General features: G+C 56.6%; 2 protein-coding genes across 3 annotated transcripts; one reads left to right on the top strand and one right to left on the bottom strand.

The window, feature by feature from the left end:
• Positions 1 to 107: 107 nt before the first annotated feature.
• ALKBH4 (alkB homolog 4, lysine demethylase) lies at positions 108 to 10,045 on the top strand. Of its 2 annotated transcripts, none has more exons than XM_052658944.1 (3): positions 108 to 237; positions 3,155 to 3,352; positions 6,681 to 10,045. In XM_052658944.1, exons 1-3 carry the CDS (start codon positions 115 to 117, stop codon positions 7,269 to 7,271), a joined length of 912 nt encoding a protein of 303 aa, XP_052514904.1. In that variant the 5' UTR covers positions 108 to 114; the 3' UTR covers positions 7,272 to 10,045. The 2 variants fall into 2 exon arrangements, with proteins under 2 accessions (XP_052514904.1, XP_052514905.1); XM_052658945.1 differs by lacking the exon at positions 108 to 237 and adding an exon at positions 1,222 to 1,287.
• A 1,737-nt stretch (positions 10,046 to 11,782) lies between these two features.
• On the bottom strand, positions 11,783 to 20,719 carry ORAI2 (ORAI calcium release-activated calcium modulator 2). Its single transcript, XM_052635694.1, has 3 exons — positions 20,664 to 20,719; positions 17,066 to 17,303; positions 11,783 to 12,812 (listed from the first exon to the last, which is right to left on the bottom strand). The coding sequence occupies exons 2-3, from the start codon at positions 17,288 to 17,290 to the stop codon at positions 12,273 to 12,275; spliced, it is 765 nt and encodes a 254-aa protein (XP_052491654.1). The 5' UTR covers positions 17,291 to 17,303; positions 20,664 to 20,719; the 3' UTR covers positions 11,783 to 12,272.
• Between the last annotated feature and the right edge of the window lie 248 nt (positions 20,720 to 20,967).

Genomic DNA, 20,967 nt, shown 5'->3' with positions numbered 1-20,967 from the left:
GGCGGCGACCACCGGAAGGAAGCGTCCCCACGAAGCTCGCGCCCTGTGCGCGGACTACCACTCCCAGCGGCCCCCGCGGCCCCGCACCTGCGCCCTGGCCGCCAGGACGCTGCCATGGCGGCTGCGGCGGTGGCGCCTCCCGAGGTTCTCCGGGAATGCGGCTGCAAGGGCATCAGGACCTGTCTGATCTGCGAGCGGCAGCGCGGAGGTGACCCGCCCTGGCAGCACCCCTCGCAGGTGAGGGGTGGGAGAGGGGCCGCGCCCACAACTCCATTCTTCGTGTGGGGAAACTGAGGCCTTGAAGACAGGTTCCGGATCAGACCGTGTCAGCGGCCCTGAAGATGGGGGCGTTGCGAGGTGAAGAGATGAGGGATTTGAGGCTTGGGCTTGGAGTGGAGAAGGGGCTGGGACGTCGGTGCAGTCCGGCCGCGGTTCACCTATGGAACTTGGGGGTAGTCTGATAGCAGACGTGGCCGCTGCCCCTCCGCCCGGGTCGGGCTGGGAACCTCACCTGCCCTTGGGAAGACGACAGGACGAGAGCAGAGGGTGCCGAAACTCGGGGCAAAGGGTCCCAGGAGGCACTGGACGGAAATGAGATTCCTTAATCCTACGAATTAACAAAGAAGAACTCAGAGCCTTTAAGCACAGCGAGGGCCTTCAGGCTGGAGAACTGTTTGGGCCGAGGCCTGGGGAAGGTGGGTGATGCGTCAGGTGAGGGAGATGAGGCCGGTGGGGCCTGACCACGGAAGGCAGGCTGGGCTCCTCTTGAGGGCCGTGGTGAGCTCGTGAGGGTTTTAAAGTTAAAATCACATATGAACTTTATAAAGTTCCTCTGAGGGGAAGGAGTGGATAAGAAGGAAAGGGGGCTGGGAAGCCAGTGAAGAAACCGTCACGGTGTCCCTGATAGAAGCTCAGAAGGGGGCTGTTTTTGTCCGTGAAAAACAGTGGCAGTTCCTCAGACAATTCAATGTAGAGCTGCCATATGACCCAGCAATCCCACTTCTGGATATGGACCCAAAAGAATTGAAAGCAGTGTCTTGAAGAGATATCTGTACACCCATGTTCGTAGCAGAGTTACTCAGAAGAGTTAAAAGGTAGAAGCAACCCAGGTATCCATGGACAGATGAAAGGATGAACAAAATGCGGCCCGTCCATACGACGGACTATTATTCAGTCCGAGAAAGGAAGAAAGGAAAGTCTGGCACGTGCTACAACACGGATGAACCTCAAAACGTTATGCTGAGTGGAATAAGGCAGTCACAAGGCGTCCTGTATGATTCCACTCAGGTAGAGCATCTAAGGCAGTCAGAGTCACGGAGATGGGAAGGAGAGTGGTGGGTGTGCAGGAGAGAGGGGATGTGTTGATTGACGGATAGACTTAAAAAAAAAAACATTTTGTATCAGGAGTATAGCTGATTAACAATGTTGTGATGGTTTCAGGTGGACTGAGAACGGACTCAGCTATACATATACTTGTGTCCCTTCTCCCCCAAACTCCCCTCCCATCCAGGCTGCCACATAACATTGAGCAGAGTTCCCTGTGCTGTACAGGAGGACCTCATTGGTTTTAAATGTAGCAGTGTGTACATGTCCATCCCAAACTCCCTTACTATCCCTCTACCCCTTCCTTACCCCCTACCCCCCAGCCCCAGCAACCGCAAGTTCGTTCTCTAAGTTAACAGGTAGACTTTTGCTAGATGAGAAAGTTCTGGAAATTGGTTGCACGACAGTGTGATACACTCAGCACTGAACTGCGCACTTAAAATATGGTTGAGGATCAGTCTTATGTATAAAATATATGTGGTTGTATATATTTCACCACAATTACTTTCTTAAAAAAATTTTTTAAGACCTCGCCAGAGGTTTGGACTGGGCTCATGGCCGAGGGTGTGGAGGTTCTGGGCACTGCAGCGGGTAGCATCTTCCCAACCTGATGCCTGAGGAACAAGTGAAATGTACAGGAGGAGTCCTTACTTTCTGTGTGTCCCACGTGAGGTGCCAGGAGGGAGACGTGGTGGTTCAGAGTCAGGGGTGCTGGCAACGCTTCTAGAACATACACGGGGAGGAGGCAGGGGCACTGGGCAGGGAGCACCTCCGACTGCTACGCAGATCTGAGGAAGTCTTGGCTCACCCAACCGGAAGCTCCAGAGCAAAGACTGCCTGGTAATTGGCCGGGCTTGTGCCGGGTCACTGGCTGGAGGCCCTGCCACAGGAGGTTGTCAGTCTGGTACTCCTCTAGGTGACTGGCAAGTTCTGCTCTTCTTTTTAAATTGTATTTGTTTATTTTATTTTTGGCTCTCTTGAGTCTTCACTACTGTGTGGGCTTTCCTCAAGTTGGGGCGAGCAGGGTCTCCTCTAGTTGCCGTGCACGGGCTTCTCGTTGCCGTGGCTTCTCTTGCTGCGGAGCACAGGCTCTAGGGTGTGCGGGCTTCGCTAGTTTCCACTCCCAGGCTCTAGACCACGGGCTGGGTAGTTGTGGCGCACCGGCTTAGCTGCCCCACTGTGAGTGGGATCTTCTGGGATCAGTGATTGAACTCATGTCTCCTGCCTTAGCAGGTGGATTCTTTACCACTGAGCCACCTGGGAAGCCCTCTATCCTTTTTCGATGAGAAATTCAGGGAGCGCCCATGGCTGCCACCGTGTCGGGGAGGCCCCAGAGACACCCCCACTGCGGCTGGAAAGAGCTGCTCCCTCTGGCTTCCCAGCGTGTGAACTCAACCCCTGGGCAGCTCGAGGCCTCAGCTTTAGGGGAGCAGATTTCTCCAGCTCCCCGTCAGGGCCGTCTGCCTCCACACAGGCCTCACTAGCCTGGGGGGCACAGACAGTGCCCACAGCAGCACAGCAACAGAGTAGCCTCGGAGGCTGCTCCCCAGCTGTGCAGCCTTGGGCTAGTTCCTTAACTTTGCTGAGCCTCAGTCACCTCACCTGCAAGGTGGAAGACGAAAGAATGGTCCTGTGTACTCTCTTCATTTTTACAGATGAAAAAGTGAGCAAGGTGGAGGCTGGGCAGGGGTCCCACCTCCCTGGAGACGCCAGCTGCCCCCCAAAGTGCTGCCAGGGAGGGTGCACCACTGGGCGGGGCAGCTTTTCAGGGCGCATGTGCGGTGTGAGCCAGGGCTCCAGAGGCTCTGATACCCCTGTCTTTCTTTTGCAGAAAACACACCGGTTCATTTACTACCCTGACACCGGCTGGGCAGTGGGGGCTGAGGAGTCTGACTTTGAAGGCTGGGCCTTCCCTTTCCCGGGCGTGACCCTGATCGAGGACTTCGTGACCCGCGAGGAAGAAGCCGAGATGGTGCAGCTGATGGACCGCGATCCCTGGAAGCTCTCCCAGTCTGGGCGGAGGAAGCAGGTAGGCTGGGCCAGAGCCGGGTAGGGGGAGGAGGGCCTGGCCGGCCAGAGAGCGCAGTCATGCTGCAGGGCCCTGCCAGGCACCTGACCCTGGAGCCCCTGTGCTTATCTCCTTTTCCATGCCTTCCTTTGCAGCCACCCCCCAGAGCCATTAGCGGACAAGCTGACCTAGGGCTGTGGCAGGGCAGGGCTGCTGAATAGGCGTGCTGGGAAAGGGCCCAGAGCATGGCCTGTTTACCTTCCTATGAGTTGGGGCTCAGAAGCAGACGGCCACCCAGCTCTCTCTGCCCTCTCCCCAGCTGGCCTAGTGCTGGTGACTCTCGTGGAGTGCTTCTTTTTTTAATTAATTAATTAGTTATTTGTTTTTGCCTGTGCTGGGTCTTCACTGCTGTGCACGCTTTTCTCTCATTGCAGCAGGCAGGAGCTACTCCCTAGTTCTCGTGCGAGGGCTTCTTCTTACAGTGGCTTCTCTTGTTGCTCTGGAGGCTTCAGTACTTGCAGCTCCTGGGTTCTAGAGCATTAGGCTCAGTAGTTCTGGCTTTGTTGCTCCGAGGCACGTGGGATCCCCCTGGATCAGGGGTCAAACCTGCATCTCCTGTATTAGCAGACGGATTCTTTACCACTGAGCCCGCAGGGAAGCCCTGTGGAGTGCTGCCAGACGCCCCGACCCCTGTCGGCAGGCAGTTCTCCGGGTCAGTTATGAATCTCCTCACGCCTGTTCCTACTGATACGCTGGCCTCCAAACCCTGAAGCTTCCCTTTTTTGGGATCACAGCTCCCTTCTCCTTGGGTCCATTCCTGTCTCCTCTGTTCCTCATCTCCAGCAGTCCTCACCTCCTCCAGACAGCCATCGGCCCCCTTTCCACGCTCCCTGCCCGAGCGCACCCCCTGACTCCCCCTGGCCCCCCAGCCACTTAGCACAGGCACTTCCTCGGGTGTCCCTTACCCTTTCTGCTCTCACTTTGTCAGACTCCTTCCACTCACCCACAGCCCTGGTCGGGTCCAGCCCGCACGCCCACCCCCAGGTGGCCCCCGGGCTCTTGGCCCTCCATCCTGAGCCAGGCCCTTCGAGCTGAGAGCCGTGCTGACTCCCCAGGTCGTCGGCTTTGCTGCTGTCCTTCCAATCCTCACTCCCCTCCTCCCTCTCCACTGATGACCGGGGCTCTCTGAGAAAACACACGGATCTACTGAGGTTCCCTTCTCTCCTGTGCCCTGCTTCCCTCCGAGCCCCTCTTCAGCTTCGGGCTGGTTGCTGTTTCTCAGAAGCCCTTGTCCAGCTCCCTTCTCTCAAGGTCGGCTCTCTCCCACCAGCCTCCCAGGAAGCTGCATGTCTCTCGTCTCTGCAGCAGAACTTCTCAAAAGAGTCAGCTGTTCTGTTCAGCTCCTCTCCTCCTGCTCCCTCTTAACCCACTCTGAAACTGCCTTATTGCGGACCCCTACCCCTAAACCCAGCGGCTGGTTCTCAGGCTCAGGCCTCTCCTCCCTCTCCAGACACCCCTAGCTGATCTCAGCAAGGCCCGGTCCAACAAATTCAGGGCTCGAGTGCTTGGATCTCCAGCCCCAGCTTCTCCTGCTTGTCAGCCCTGAGCTGAGCCGGCGCATTCCACCTTCCACCTACTCAGACCAGAAACCCTGGATCTTTCCACAGTCCTCTGTCTTTCTCTGGTGATTCCTGTCAGCTCTTTACTCTTTCAAAACGTGTCCTGAATCTGAGAACGTTCACCCCCGGCCACTGCTGCCACCTGCCTCCCACACTCCCTGCGCGGCCATCGCCCCTCCTGTCGGTCTCAGTAGGAAGGGATCCCACCAGCGGGTCAGCGTCGCTGCTCTACTGCCGGCCCTCGAGGCCTCCCATGTCAGCGTGAACACAGAGGCCTTCCCATGCCCTGAAGGCTCTGTGCTGGCCGCCAGCCCAGCCCTGGTCCCCGCTGCTGCTGTCCCCACGGCCGTCACCCCAGCCTCCCAGGGATTCCTCGGGCTCTGGCTTCTCTTCTTTCTGCCTGTGGCCCTCCTGCCGGTTGCTGCCGATGGGTCGGGGTGACCTGAAGGAGCCAGCTGGCCCTGGCTCCTGCAGAACAGGGAAGGAGACCCTACCACCAGGTGGGGCCCCTCCAGTGGAGGGGCCGCAGGGAGCAGGAGTGTGGATACGTGCTCCCCTCTCACCCCTCAGATTGAGCTGTATTCTCCAGGGCTCCTCTCTCGTGGTTTTGTTTTGTTTTTTTTTTCCTTTAGATGGAAGCCTCCTACCATAATATCCCCCCATTTCAAGTGTATAATTCAGTGTCAGCCGTCACCACTGTCTAGTTCTGGAACATTCTCATCAGCCCAGAGCAAACACACACCCATTGCCAGTCACTTTGCATTTCCTTAACCCCCAGCAACCACTTAACTGCTGTCTGTGTCTGTGGGTTGGCCTCTTCTGGACATTCCTATAGCTGGGGTATGACCCTCTGTGTCTGTCGGCATCTTTCAGCGAGCATATTCTCCGGGTTCATCGCTTTGCACCCTGTATCGGGACTTCATTGCTTTTTGTGACTCAGCATTATTCCATCGCATGGATAGACCACTCTCTGTTCATCACTCACCGGCTGGTGGACACAGGTTGTTTCCACTTTCTGACTTTTTAAATTTGCCTGTACCGAGTCTTAATTGCAGCATATGAACTTAGTTGCAGCATGTAGGATCTAGTTCCCTGATCAGGGATAGAACCCAGGCCCCCTGCATTGGGAGCTCAGAGTCTTAGCCACCGGACCACCAGGGAGGTCCCCACTGTTTGACTTTGTCAGTACTGCCGCTGTGAACATTCGAGTACAGGTTTCTGTATGGACATGTGTTTCCATTCTCTTCAGTGAGGTTAGAAGTGGAACCGCTTCGGGGTCCTTGGGGAACTCTTCTCCCTCGTGGTCGTGAAGCCCAGCTGCGCCGTGTTGACCAGCTGGTAACACTGCCTTGGGCTGGCGCGCCCTCCCGCCTGCCCTGCCCAGCCGCTCCTCCTTCCCAGGTCCTGACTCCGGGGACGCTGGCCACCCACAGGTCACCCACACACGGGCCTCCTGTCTCCAGCTCTGCTTCCTGCGGTGCCTGGGCGGAGACATCCTCCGACACTCCCTATCCCCTTCCCTGCTTTGTTTTTCTCGGCGGCGTTTACTGCCAGCTGGTGTTTGCTGTTTTTCTCTCTCTGGTCTCTGTCTCCTGCCAAAATGTCAGATCCACGAAGTCAGACGTCCTGGCTTGTCTTGGTCTCTGTGGTTGGATTCTTCCGCCCTGGCGTGTGATGCCATTTCCGTAAACTCAGCCAACCCCCCACTTCTTTTCGTCCTCATCCTCCAGGACTATGGCCCCAAAGTCAACTTCCGGAAACAGAAGCTAAAGATGGCCGACTTCCGAGGCCTCCCCAGCTTCAGCCGGGAGGTGGTGCGGCGGATGGGCCTCTACCCTATCCTGGAGGACTTCCAGCCCGTGGAGCAGTGCAACCTGGACTACTGCCCGGAGCGGGGCTCGGCCATCGACCCGCACCTGGACGACGCCTGGTTGTGGGGGGAGCGGCTGGTGAGCCTCAGCCTGCTGGCCCCCACCGTGCTGTCCATGTCCCGGGAGGCGCCCGGCAGCCTGCTGCTCTGCCTGGCCCCATCCGGCTTCCCGGAGGCCCTGGCGGACAGCGCGATGGCTCCCAGCCGGTCTGTCCCGTGCCAGGAGGTGGAGGTGGCAGTCCCCTTGCCCCGCCGCTCCCTGGTGGTGCTCAGCGGAGGCGCGCGGCACCAGTGGAAGCATGCCATCCACCGGCGGCACGTCGGGGCCCGGCGCGTGGGCGTCACCTTCCGGGAGCTGTCGGCGGAGTTCGGCCCTGGAGGGAAGCAGCAGGAACTGGGGCAGGAACTCCTGCAAATGGCGCTCTCCTTTCAGGGGAGACCCACCACGTGAGCTGCCGCCCGGGACAGGGAGCTGGCAGCTGGGCCTGGCAGAGGCGCTGGCTCCCCAGCAGACCGTTGGCCAGCATCGAAGGTGGGGGCCAGCATGAAGGTCTTTCTCAGGTCTTAAGAGGAGCCTGCTGGCCACACCCTGGCGCCTGGCAGCTTGAGCCCTGCCCGGGATGGTTTCACTGTGGGGGGCCCAGGTCGGTCCCTTTGGGCCTGCGTGGTGGCCGCTGGTTTGGGTTGTTTGTCACAGTTGCGGGCAGTGGCCTAATTTGAGCTTAAAAATGGTTGGTGCCCCTTCAGGCGGTTTTCTCCTTTATCCATCTGTCTTAATGAGGTTAGAGAGTAACCGAGGTTAGAGGTTAGGTAGCGTCACCAACTCAATGGACATGAATTTGAGCAAACTGGGAGACAGCGAAGGACAGAGGAGCCTGGCGTGCTGCAGTCCATGGAGACACAAAGAGTCGGACCCGACTGAGCCACTGAACAACAACTTAACAAGGCTGCAGAACCTCCCAGCCTGCAGGCCCCACATTTAGTTACTATTTTACTTATTTACTTTTGGCCATGCCACGCAGCTTGCAGGATGTTAGTTCCCCAACCTGGGGTTGAATCTAGGCCACCGCAGTGAAAGTGATGAGTCCTAAACACTGGACCGCCCAGGAGTTCCCAGGCCCCTCGTTTAGGAACCACTTCGTGTTGGATTGGAGAGTGGATTGGTAGAGGATGTGAGGTGGTTATTGTTTCAGACATCAGGACTGCTGACAGCTTCTGAGCCGGCTCTGCCCAGGTCATGCTTGACCCCGTGGGGTGTGGTGATGGGGCAGTCTGCTGGGAGCCTGGGCCCCCAACCCCTAGTGATGTTAGAAATTGTGGAGGAGTCTCCTCAGCTCAGGACAGCACAGGGTGGCTCCTACGTGGCGCCAGTGCTGTGAGGTGGTGACCTGGACGGGTGGCTGTCCCCTGTGACCAGGTGAGGAGCAGCCTGTGGAGACGGAAGGCATGGCGGTGCAGGCTGGGGGGCCAGCCTGGTTGTCTGCTGCTTATATGTCAATATACCTGGCCCACCAGCCACATGCTAGGAGCCAAACTTAGGGGACCAGCGCCCTATCACAGCCTGGAGACATTCACAGCACTGGTTTTCACGGTCACTCTGGAACTTTCTAAGAGCTGTCAGGAGTGCAGAGCCACTGGCCACCCTGCACTGTCTGTGTAGTGGCCCTGGCAGAGACCCAACAGAAGGACTGAGTGGGCCCAGCGGCCGGCCGTGGGGGGCAGTGGGCTCCCAGACACCTCTTCTGGTGGGGGACTGCTGTTTCTCAGGTACTGTTACCTCCCTGCTAGCCCTCACACCCTTCAGGGTGGCATTTGGGCAAGGCGGCCAGAATTCCAGCCCATTTTGCCACATCAGTTTCCAAGCAGCCACACTGACCTGGTGGTCTGCTCGCTGGGGGCTTGACAGGCTGGGCCTTGGGGCATCCCGGCCCCTGGATGGAGCCTGCAGGGTGCTCCACCAACAGAGGGCCCCATTTGAGCTGAGGCCAGGCAGTGCCCTCTAGGCTCTTCCTGCAGACGGGTGCAGAACCCGCCCGACTGTGTCCCCAGCAGCCTGAGAGGGATGGCAGGGGCTGGAAAGACAGCTCAGCAGAGTCTTAATGGACCTAGTGAGGAATCTCGAGCTTTGGTCTGTCCCTTCTCTTCCTTTGCCCTTCCGGAGGCATCCAAGTCGGGACTGTGTCTGCAGGCTGGTTGAGCACATGCGGGAAATGGTCAGAATGGGCTTGCTGGCCTAAAGCTCTGTGCTGAGCCCAGGCCTTTTCTGGCCGCCCCCCCCCCCACCCCAAAAAAAAGACTGCAGCCCAGTCATCCTGTGCTGCAGAGACAGGCTGGCCCTCTGGGTTGAAGTGCCAGAACATTAAGAACAATAACAGGGACTTCCCTGGTGGGCCAGTGGTTAATACTGTGTGCTTCCACTGCGGGGGACGGGTATGATATCCCTAGTTGGGAGCCAAGATCCCATATACTGCACAGTATGCCAAAAAAAACTAAAAAATGTTATTAGTAAAGGACAGAAGTTTCCAATAAGGGGGCCTCTTACCTCCCTCACCTGGGAGCCTGTTGGGACACTGGTGACCAGTGGTTGGAGGAGGGGCTTCTGAGCATCCCCTCTCCCTATGGCCTCCCACCAAGAGCAGAGAGCAAGTTATAGCTTTATTTATTCAGTTCAATCCAGGGCAACAGTTTTTTAAAAAATCCATGTATAGGATGGGGGCGGGGTGTACACATGTGGTCTCCATGACGTCATGCATAGTGCATTTCTTAGCACAAAACATAAGTTCTGTAGATGAACCTCAATCCACTCAGGCATGTGTGGTTTTGTCCTGCACGCACCTTCCTAGAAGACACTGAAATACATTCTGCCCTGGCAGTTTTGTCCAAAATAGAAACCATGAGTTTGCTTCTGGTCAGGTACTAAATGGAGACTGTGTTCCACTTTGGAAATGGCCTCTGTGTATATCTGCGGGCATTTGTTTTATGAGCACCAGGAAGGCTCCTTTCAGAGATAAATAGGGCAAGCCCACACTGCTCCTCTCACCATAGAGAGGCCACTATACTCGGAACCCTCTTCACAATCAGGCTAAACCTCCAGGAACCGAATTTCTAGCCTGTAAATATGCTTCCCTCTCCTTCCCAGACTGCCCTGCTGCAGCTCCAAATAGCTTACTCTCCAGCCCCAGAGGATGCTCTGGGCTACTCTGAGAGTGACCCCCATCACCAGTCCCCAACCCGTGGTCAGCTCTGTTCTCACAGAAACTGTTTGCCCCATACCTCTGGGAACTAGAAAGGCTGGAGCTGGGAAAACATGCCGGATGAAAAAAAGAAATTGCAAGAACACTGTTCTCCTAATCAGTGTCTAAAACATGTCATGCGGCATCTTCCCTGCCTGTGTGCCACTGCCCCTGGCACCTAGGTGACCCTGATGTAGCCAGGTTAGGAAGCTCCCCTCCCACCACCGCCGCCATGGGCCAGGCATTAACAGCGGGCTCCTGGCTGATACCTGGGGTGTGTTTGCCACGATGTGGGGGAGCTGGGCACTCCATGGGCCTGGCTCACAGGGCAGGGGCGCCAGGCAGCCCAGGACAGTGGGTCGCAGTGAGCGCCGCGAGGCCCCTCTCAAAAGGCTCAGGCTAGAGGAAGGGGCTGCTGCCCCCTCCAGCAGTGGGGAAGAGCTGGTCCCTACCAGGACACACAGTGATGGTCTTGCAGTGACGCCAGTGACCTTCTTGCACAAAGCAAACACATTAAACCAGACAAGCCTTTTCAACAAGGCTCCAGGAGGAGAGGAGACATGCGCCAGGGAGCGAGCAAGTCACGACAGATGTCAGCAGAGGATATGAGAGACACACCCTTCGGAAGGCACCAGGGCTCTCCTCTGGCCCCACAGGACATGACATCCAGGTTCCCCGTAAATGCCACGACTTGCACTGGTGGTTCTCAGCATTTCAGAGTGATGTGTTAAGGTTTATGTTCTCGACAGTATGTCACAGTCTCAGAAACCTCAACCAGGCCCACCAGCGTTTCCTGGCACACACAACCCAGACACCACAGAGCTACTGGGCTGTGGACAGAAATGCCATCGGAGCATGAAGTCCGATGACTGTGGAAACAAAAGAAAAGGCACCCCTCTCTGGCGGCTGCTGGCCAGTATGTACACGTGGTTCTTAAAAGCAGCTCAGGGCACAGCAAGCTCACAGAGGAGCTGGGCTGTAGCACGTATACGTTCTGCCCCAAGACGTGGGCTCAGGTCTACCAGATGCCATCTGGAAAACACCAGAAACCATGACTAGAAGTATGAGCTGGGTGGGTGTGGCCAGAAGGCCTGGGGGGCCCCTGGGGAGCACTACATGGGACCTTGCCCTCCTTGCTGTCATAACCAGAACCCAAATGTGGCCAGGGCTGGCCTCTGACACCACCACCCACGGACCAGGCCAGGCCACGGCCTTGTCTAGACAGGAAGTCCCCCAGGCTGCCCCCCTCCCACAAAAGGGGCCACAGGCAGCAGGGAGACAGGTGAGCTCAGCTGCCTGGCCAGTGTCCCACCCTCTGTAACTGCAGCTCGGAGGGCTGACAGCTTGGGACCATCTGGGGTTGAGATAAGGACCTCTCTGGACTGGGGGCCCCTTCCCCAACCTGGTGGCCTCGCTGGGTCAGTGTGGCCAGGGATCCTGCTGTCTGGGAAGAGAGAATTCGAGCCCAGGCTGCTTCAGGTCACCCCTCAGTTAGCCACCTCAAGTGGGTACCTCACCTGGGGTGCCTAGAGACAGGCCTCTTGACCTCACAGGCCTCCGACCTTGGACATCTCATCCAAGGCCTGACTAGTCTGATGCACTTGCTGGGCTGACTTGCCCTACCCAGGTTCCTGCCTCCCCTCCCCCACCCACCCCACAGGCGAGGCCACCCAACTCCCTCCAGGGCAGGGAGGGAAGCACCAGGCCAAGCCGTTAATCCTGCGCCCAGTCTATTCATAGCAGGGTGGTAGCATCACTCATGCCCCCGGGCTGCCACCAGCCCAGCTCCAGAGTCAAGGTGCAATTCCCTTCCCTGAACTCAGGATGCTGCCTTGACTCTCCAGGCCCCTGCCAGGCTCCCGCCCCGAGCTGGCCACTCGGTCCATGTCTCTGAGGAGACCCGTGACCACCCGTTACAACCCAGAGCCCGGCCTCCTTGCCTCAGGAAGTCCCCAAGGCCAAGGACTCAGCCCTTCTCTACCCTGAGCTCTTAGCCATCAGTCTCCCCTTTAACTGAAGAGTTCCATCCTCTGAGGGAAAACGAGCCAGGTCTTAACAGCATTAAGACAGAAGTAGAACTTTGGTCTAGAACCGTCTGGCAGAGACTCGCCGGGCTGGTTGGCCATCCGCGTGTCTGAAACTGTCCAGGAGGCAGGCGAGTTCCGGTCCACGCCAAGTGACGCAGGCGCGGCGGCGGCCGTGCCCGGGAGCGCATGCGCTCACACCACCTGCAGGCTGCGCTCGTGCCCGTCCAGCTGCACCTTGAGCTTGTGCAGCTCCTCGATCTCGCGGTTGTGCCGCTCGGTCTTATGGCGCACCAGCGAGCGGTAGAAGTGGATGGTGAAGACCACGAAGATGAGGCCCACGGGCACCATGATGATGGTGGACACCAGGGCGGCCTGCCAGCCCGTGTGGCCGCCGGGGCCGGGCGGGGGGCCCGGCTGGTGGCGTGCGTCCACGGGCAGGAACTTGATCCAGCAGAGCAGCACCACCTCGGCCAGGAAGAGCAGGATGCCCAGCACGGTGGAGAAGCCCCAGGCCAGCTCGATGTAGGGGTGCATGCGCTCGTGCGGGGACTCGCTGATGGAGTTGAGGTTGTGGATGTTGCTCACGGCCTCCACGTTGGGCAGGATGCACGTGCTAATGAGCAGGGCGAACAGGTGCACGGCCACCAGCACCGTGGTGCAGGCGCTGAAGGCAATGAGCAGCGGCCGCGGGTACTGGTATTGCGTCTCCAGCTGCACCTCCACCATGGCCACCTGCAAGGCAGAGGGGCTGCTGAGTCGGGGCCTCCGCAGAGCAGAGAGCACTCTCCTCCCCTGATATGCTAGAAAAGATCTCACTAAGGGCAATCTAAAAAGTACAGAAAAGGCTAAAGAAGCACTGGGTCCCTCCGAGATCTCCCCCTGGGTGCCATGGACAGAGGTGTACTGGGGGTGCCCAGTTCCGGCCCAGGGCAGAGGCCACACTTCCCTGGGAAAATGCAACACTGCTGTTGATAGCAGAGCCAGGCTGCAGTGGGACTTAGCTGCCAACAACTGCTGCTTTTCAAAACAACCTGACCTTTCAGGGGGTTAAAAAAAAAAAAGGAACAATGGAGGCTCCTGATGACCCCCAGACTCAGAGCTGTACACTGGACGGACTCACACAAGCCACAGGGTGCCTCTGTCAGCTGAGACCAAAAGCAGGAAGGAGCAGCCTCATCTCCAAAGGCCGGGAATAGCCATATACATGAGAACAATGGCAAGACGGGGAAGGTGGGAAATGGCCTGGGCTGGGAAAACAGCTGAATCTTCAGCAGCAGTCACAGCTAGGCCAAGCTAATGTCTAGAAAGTGTAAGAAACAGTAATTCCCAAATTCCACATGGAGACGGAGGGGCTCCTCCAGGGGTGGGAACCAGGGGCTGCTGGGGTTTTAAACCGTGTGCGTGTATTCACTTCAGTAACATATAAATCACTTTTAAGTGAAAGGGAATAAGAGGCCCACCAAAGGACCAGAAGCCCCAGCTTATCTCTGTAGCTGCTAAGTCATGTCAGTCGTGTCCGACTCTGCGACCCCATAGACGGCAGCCCACCAGGCTCCCATCCCTGGGATTCTCCAGGCAACAATACTGGAGTGGGTTGCCATTTTCTCCTCCAGTACATGAACGTGAAAAGTGAAAGTAAGTCGCTCAGTCGTGTCCGACTGTTCACAACCCCATGGACTGTAGCCTACCAGGCTCCTCCGCCCATGGGATTTCCCAGGCAGGAGTACTGGAGTGGGTTGCCGCTGCCTTCTCCCTATCTCTGTAGCAGTGGGTGTCTATTTAGGCTGAGACTTGCTCACCAGAAGCCCTAAGGGGCTTTCAAAATCCGGACTGGGCCCCAAGCTCCTGCCATGCTTCCCCAGGTCACACCCAGCCCACTTGGGATGGCTCCCCTGGGGCCCACGCCCCACCCCAGCTCTGCAGACCTAGTCTTGGCTCACCAAGGGCTTTCTCTCAAGTACCCAACGATAAAAAACCAGACCCATTAAGACAGCAGGAGCAGGGAGGCAGAGAGAAGCCAGAAGGCTCTTCCACTCACTGTTTATCTCCTAGATCTAAGCCATCCCTGTTTGTTTGTTTGTTCGTTTTTCCCTGAACTGTGCGGCTTGTGGGATCTTAGTTCCCTGACCAGGGATTGAACCCAGGGCCACACCAGCCAAAAAAAAAAAAGGTGCCAGAGTCCCAATCACTGACCACTGGACCGCCAGGGAACTCCCAGAGCCATCCTAGTTTTAAGAAATTTACAAAAAAGATTTCACCACTTCTAGCAACTATTGTCTTATCCCCTCATTCTGTCCTCAGTGGCGATGGAATCCGTGGTAGGGAAAAAGATGACGTCAGTCCTAGTGGACCACAGCTTGAACGGAAACTCTGCAGTGATGATTGCTCCAAAGAGTCGGTGGCCACATTGCCAAGGTGAGGGAGGGGTGGTCCTTTCTCAGTGCCCTGGTAGCCTGGGTAGGCTCTTGTGACCACAAAGAACGTGACCCAACAAAAAAGGATGTCGTGAACCTCAGAGGGTGCAGAGATAAGAAACAAAGATGATTAAAAGGCCAGCAAGGAAAGCAGTTTTGTTCCACTGCAGGAGAAAAGGCCAAAGGCCATATTTCTGTGAATTTATGTAGATATTTTATCACAGGCCTCGGATCACAGGTTTTCTGTGTTAGGGGCAGGATAAACATGAAGAAATAAGCTTAAGGTCAGGCGTGAGCACCTGTTGGACAAGGGACCAGCTTTGCAATTCTAATTAGGGAACACATAATACAGAGAGCCGCAAAGAGCCGGACGTGACTGAGTGACGACAAGATAGACAGAACAGGCTCCGCGCGGAGCACCGCCTGTCCATTTTTCCATGACCCCGTCCTAATTCAGCTATAGTTTCCACAGCGGAAATACTGGCTGACGATCAGTATTCATCACTTCTTTCTCCTAGGTGGCTTTGCAGTCTGAACAATTATCTGATTTACTGGGGTCTGTGTGGTTTCTGAAATGTGTCCCTGCCGGCTTAAAGGGAGTACTGGCTGACACAGAGGAGATACTCCATGAAAGCTGAGAAAATGCATTTTTATTTCCACCCCTGCCTCTCAAAGGTCACTGCTCCCATTCTCAGGCCACTTCACACCCCTGAAGCCTGCCATTAAGTCTCAAACTAATCCTCCAGGATTCACTCTTTGTTTTGTAGCTTCACAGGGCTTGTTTTCAAATTTCAGTGATGGGTTTTGTAACCTTCAACTTGGGTGAGCGTTTTGTTGGAAAAAGTGACTTCCCTAAATTTGGAAATCCAAACTGTAGTCTCAAGAGACCGCCCACAGACAGGAAGTGATTTCCAAGACCTGGGCCCCACACAGAATGGAAACCATCCTACTGCATTCAATTGGGCAGTGCTTCTCAGAGTTAGTTTTCCAAAGATAAAAGATATATATATATATATATATATATATATATATATATAGGCCAGAAAAACTTAATGCAGTACTATAATTCTTCTGTGAAGGTAGAAAACAAAATTTAATTTTTAAAATATTTCTTTGGCTCCGCAGGGATCTCGTTCCCCATCCAGGGATCAAACCGTGCCACCCCACCCCCTGCATTGGGAGCCTAGTCTTTGCCACTGGACCACCAGGGAAGCCCAAGAACTCATTTTAATAATGACATGGAAAATTCTCTTGCATATTTCTTAAAATTAAGCTTGAGAAAATATTCCTTTTTCAATGTGATGAAAGAAAATCATTTTGAGCCAAAATTTTGCCCCATGTGATTGGACACTTTTGTAATTATGGGCTTTTTTTTTTTTAATATGTATTTATATGGCAGTGCCGGGCCTTAGTTGTGGCATGCAGGATCTTTAGTTGTGGCTTGTGGGATGTGGTTCCCTGTCCAGGGATCAAACCCGGGCCCCTTGCTTTGGGAGCTGTCTTAGCCACTGGACCATCAGGGAAGACCCTGTTTTTTAAAAAATAATTCACAAGACCTGAATCAGCGTTTGCTTTAAACCACAGACCTGAACCCAGATTGACTGCCCTCTAAATGCGGTGACCACTGCCCCGCCCTGTACGAAGTCACACCCTGACTACACAATGTCTCATTTCTCCGAGGGTGACCGGCACCCGTGTCTGGCAGGCCCTTGTCAGGGGAATGGCCACACTGGCTCTCTCAGACACCTTTCTATTTTCTGCGTACCCACTGGACAACTGACGCTTTAGGTTACAGGAAAACAATTGTTTCCACATTAAAAAAAAAAAAAGAATTGCTTCCAGCCCAATAGGACTTCCTAGCAGACAACAGAGGAGGAGCAGAGGCCGAAGTTCTCACTGGGATCCTGACATCCCCGTGCTCTGGGACGATCCCCGGAGGGATGAGGTCTGCGAGCTTCGGAGTCAACAGGAGACGTGGCCCTTCCTGGGGGCCTTCGGATTCTCCCCAGACAGACTCGCCCTGGGGGGTGACTCAGAAGGAAAGCATAACCAGGCAGCCAGGAGTCAGGCCAGAAGCTCCACTTCATCACTTTGGGGGAGCGTGTGTGTGCCCAGCTGGGTTACACTGAGCAAACTGGCCCGTTCTGCAGTTCCTGCTCACATTCCCAAACTCTTGGGGGCCTTCTGAGGGCTTGGGGACTCCCCTGGGTGCCCCAGGTCGCCCTTCCTGTTGCCAGACCAATCCCCTTGGAGGGGGTGGGACCTGGACGGAGACTTTTATTGGAGGGTGTGGGTGGGGGAGGGGTCTTATTTGCAGCACGCGGGATCTTAAGTTGCAGCCTGTGGGATCTAGTTCCCTGACCAGGGATTGAACCCAGGCTCCCCTGCATTGAGAGTGCAGTGTCAGCCCCTGGACCTCCAGGGAAGTCTCTGGACAGAGACTTCCTAATGGTCCATCCTGGCTGCTAGCAGGGCCCAGAGGGTGGGCTTTGCTCCCTGAAGCATCACAGGATTTCGGTGAGCAGAAGCCCACCTTACTGGCTGTATTTCCCACCACGTGTTTCCACTCACCATGGCAAAGCCCGAGAGGAGGGCAGACGTCCGGCTGGAGGCCTTTAGCTTGGCCCTGCTCAGGTAGAGTTTCCTCCAGGAGAGCGCCTGCACGGAGTGGTGGTTGGAGGTGACCAGTTCCAGGTAGCTGCGGCGAACCCAGTCCCGGTAATCCATGCCCTTGTGGCCGGGTTCCGAGCAGGTGGGAGCAGAGGGGTCCACAGGCACGTTGAGCTCGGCGCTCATGGTGGGGGCCAGGCTGGGGGCGGGAGAGACACTCAGATATACCCGAGGGTCCCCCACACATGGAGAAGCCAGACTCCCAAGTCCCTTCTACCTTCCCTGGGGGCCCGCTATGTACACCCTGTGCCAGGGCCACGGGATCCAGGGGTGCATGAGGGTGGGGCCCTGGCCTCTGAGGCTTGTCCCCACACAGGAATGTAGGGACCACCTGTGGGAAAGAAGGGTCAAGCGGGTGCATCTTTAGGACCCACCTCAGGGTCCAGTGTTCCTCCACAAAGCTGGTATCTGGTCTCCTCTCCTGAGCTCAGAAAAGCTCCAACTGAGCATGGCTCTTGGGTGAACAGAATTCCAAGGCTGGCCGAAAGCACCTAAACGCCTACCTTCAACAAGGGGGTTATAGCGTTTTGGAAGCTTCTAGGACCTGATACTTCTGGATTTGACCCAGCCATGCGATTCTAAGCACACCACCTGACTTTTCCAACTTGTTTATCTTCACGTGGAGACATGCCCATCCTGTTAGTCGCTCAGTCGTGTCCAACTCTGCAACCCCATGGACTGTAGCCCATCAGGCTCCTCTGTCCATGGGATTCTCCAGGCAAGAATCCTGGAGTGGGTTGCCATTGCCTTCTCCACCCTATTGGGGTCTTAAACAAGAGAATGGAGCCTAAAGACTCCAAATTGCTTTCCAACAGCCAGGTGCCAACCATGAAATCAGTGTTTCCATGCAGCTGCTAATTTCTCAAATCTCACTTCAATTTAAATCAGCACAGTTCACCCTGAAAATAACTGATTTATAGCTTGCTGAAGCTACATCCAGGGTGCAGTGGAAACTAGCAAAATGAAAAATCAAATTGGTCAATTGACATGAACATGGTTTGGGGGTTTATTCTTTTCAAGAAATGGAGGCTGGAGACCCCTTGAGTCATCCCAGTAGACATGTGGTTTGACAGTAACACAGGATGAAGATCAGAAGGGCTGATCTTTTGAGATTTGTGAATTTAAACGCAAATCTCCACTAATCCAAATAGGGGATTGGCGGTCTTGTGTGGCCCAAGGGGCTGGCCCTGCAGCAGCCCTCAGGATCAGCTCTAATTAATCTGTAGGGCAGGCTTCAAGGGCATAGGCACCTCACAGCTCACTTAGCATCAGATATTAACTTGTACCTTCAGGCCCGCATGGGCCCGGTGAAAAGCCTACTTAAGGCTATTACAAACAGATCAGCGTTCCTAGGTTCCAGGGAGCCAGGTTGGGGGTGGGAGGGCGGGATAGAGGGTGTTTACCAGGGTCCGTGGCTGAGGAAATGCCCCAAACTTGATCTGCCCATGCCAGTCCCTAAGTGGATTCTCTGGGAGGGTCCTGGGGAGGGGGGAGGCTCTCTCTTTTTGGGGGTCCCTTCCTCTTTGTTTTGCGCCAGGCCATGGACGCACAGCTTTTACTGACCAACAGGGTCCCCAGAGAACAGCTCTGCGCTCTTCTTTTTCTGCCCGGGTATGCCAATTACTAGGTCATTTACAAGAGGGCCGACTTGGAAACTTGGTCACCACCACCCCGGCCCCCACCCACATCTGCAGCTAGCAGCACAGCTTGTGAGCACTTCAATCACAGGAATGTCCCTTCCCTTGGGGAGAATTCAGAGAAATGTTGTTCACTAACTACTCCATTGGCTGGCTCCAAATAATTTAGAATGGCATCATTGGGAAATGCATTCGTTTTTTCCTCTTTTTGCTCCACTACATAACAGAAGTGAGCCCATGGGGTTGATGAAGACACTGTCCAGCCTCTGGAAGGGTAAAAGGCACAACCTTTGTCCCCTCAGAGGATCCATCCTCTGTCCTGCATCCAGTAAACGCTTCCTGGGCCCTAAGGTAAGACTGCATTTGGTACTTAAGGATCAAAGATGAAAGATGAGGATGTTCAGTGGGGGAGTGGCCTAAGTCGGGGGAGATTCTTGTCCAGTGAGTTAAATGCTGCTGTAGTGGAGCCGGTGTGGGGGCTGACAGGGTGGACAAGGCGCTGGCTGGCTGCCTCTACTCTTGGGCCAGGAGACGGTCCCTGCAAGGGAGCAGGGACCAGGACACAGTTGGTAAAGGCAGTGTTGGCAAAGAGGGACCCTCCTGCAAAGACAAGATGGTGCCCACTTGGGGAGGGTCTGAGAGGCAGGGCAGGAAGGCTGGCGGCAGAGGGGCCAGGAGAGCCATGGTGGAAGCAAGATTCAGGGAGTATGTGTGGCCCGGGTGGTAGGACTGTGCTGGACTTGCCCTGGCGCTGCCCAGAGCTGCCCAGACGCTCGGGCTTGGGAGGAGTTGGCGAGGGAGCCATCGGGGCTCTATCTGGTCTGTGTGCTCAAACACTTGGCCAACTGGGAAGGGCAGGAAGGCCTGGTGGCCTCCAGAGAGATGAATGGGGTGGAGATGGGGACCGTCAGTGAAGGTGAGCTTGAGCCCAAGTTGGAGAGTGGAGAACTTCATGGGCAGTGAGGGCTGACAGTGGCCTAGGCGGTGGCGGGGGCGGCCTCAGCTCTACTGCTGTCTCCAGTGGCAGGATTTGGGAAGGGTTGTCTGTCTGCTTGGAGCTGGGGTGGTGAGGTGGGCCTGTGGGTCCTGAGGACAGAGAAACCACTTCCTGCAGAGGGAGCAGCCTTTGGATTCAAACCCACCCGCGGCCCCTCCGCCCCAGAGTCCTACCCCGGGCCAAGCCTCCTGCCCACTCGGCCTCCCCCAGAGGCAGAGTCTGGTCCTCAGACTCCAGGGTTCTGCTCAGGCAGCGGGTGGGGCGGGGCAAGATGGAGCCTGACCTTTCTGTCAGGTGGCAGAGGAGCCAAAGGATGCTCTCCTGGCCGAACCTTGTGGTCTTTTGGTTTTGTTTTTATATAAGGGGCGGTCAGAGAAAAGAGATCTCGTAGAATTACCGTGACGCTGTCTCTGGCCGTGGGAAACATTTCCAGGGGGTGGGTTTGGGGGTTTGACTGTCAAGTTCCCTTAAACATCTGGGGCATGAGCAATGGCGAGTGCCACGCAGAAACGGCTGTTTCTGACTCTTTCTGTCACACCCGCACACGGGAGGCCCAGCTCCCCTCCTCCCCTGAGTCTCCCTGGAGGAACCCGCCTGCAGCCCTGTTCCTTCCCTTCAGCACTCCCTAGCAGCCAGGGGACCCGCATGCGGCCCGCATCTCTCCGCGTCTGGCAACCTCCCAGTCATCCTGGCGGCTCCGAACCCCGCCCGGGGATCCCGCGGGCTTGGGGTCCCAACCTCACAGTCGTCCCGTAGGCCTGCCTAGGAAGAAGCTGGGGTCTCCGGGTGCAATTCCGGTCGCCCCCGCCCCCCGCCGGGGCGGAGATCCCGCCGCCCTCGCCCGACACCCGCAGTGAGCACTCACCGATCTTTGCTCTGCCCTCCCGGCCCGACTCCGGCTCGGGCGCGCGGCCGGCGGCGCTGGCGTGGCCCGGTGGCCCGGCCCGGGCGCCGAGCGCGGCCCCCTCCCTCCTTCCGCCAGTCCCGCGGGGTCCCCCGGGCCCCGCCCCCGCCGGCTGCCCCGCGCCCCCGCCGCCCAGCCGCAGCCGCTGCCAGGGCAACGGCGCGGCTGTCACGTGACCGGCCCGCGGGGGCGCCACGGGCCACGTGATGCTGCGGGCCAGGAGGGGCGGGGCGCGCAGCCCCCTCGCTGGGGGTCCCCCGGGGTC

This window comes from Budorcas taxicolor, chromosome 2 (genome assembly GCF_023091745.1).
Source record: "Budorcas taxicolor isolate Tak-1 chromosome 2, Takin1.1, whole genome shotgun sequence".
Taxonomy (NCBI): domain Eukaryota; kingdom Metazoa; phylum Chordata; class Mammalia; order Artiodactyla; family Bovidae; genus Budorcas; species Budorcas taxicolor.
The sequence above is the reverse complement of the archived record's forward strand: the minus strand, read 5'-3'. Positions and strand labels throughout refer to the sequence as shown.

Excerpts from the sequence above, each read along its gene's own strand:
- ORAI2 (XM_052635694.1), bottom strand. The coding sequence starts at position 17,290 with ATGAGCGCCGAGCTCAACGTGCCTGTGGACCCCTCTGCTCCCACCTGC. Across the intron at positions 12,813-17,065 it reads TCCTCTCGGGCTTTGCCATG|GTGGCCATGGTGGAGGTGCA; the intron begins GTGAGTGGAAAC and ends TCTGCCTTGCAG.
- ALKBH4 (XM_052658944.1), top strand. The coding sequence starts at position 115 with ATGGCGGCTGCGGCGGTGGCGCCTCCCGAGGTTCTCCGGGAATGCGGC. Across the intron at positions 238-3,154 it reads CCTGGCAGCACCCCTCGCAG|AAAACACACCGGTTCATTTA; the intron begins GTGAGGGGTGGG and ends TTTCTTTTGCAG. Across the intron at positions 3,353-6,680 it reads AGTCTGGGCGGAGGAAGCAG|GACTATGGCCCCAAAGTCAA; the intron begins GTAGGCTGGGCC and ends CTCATCCTCCAG.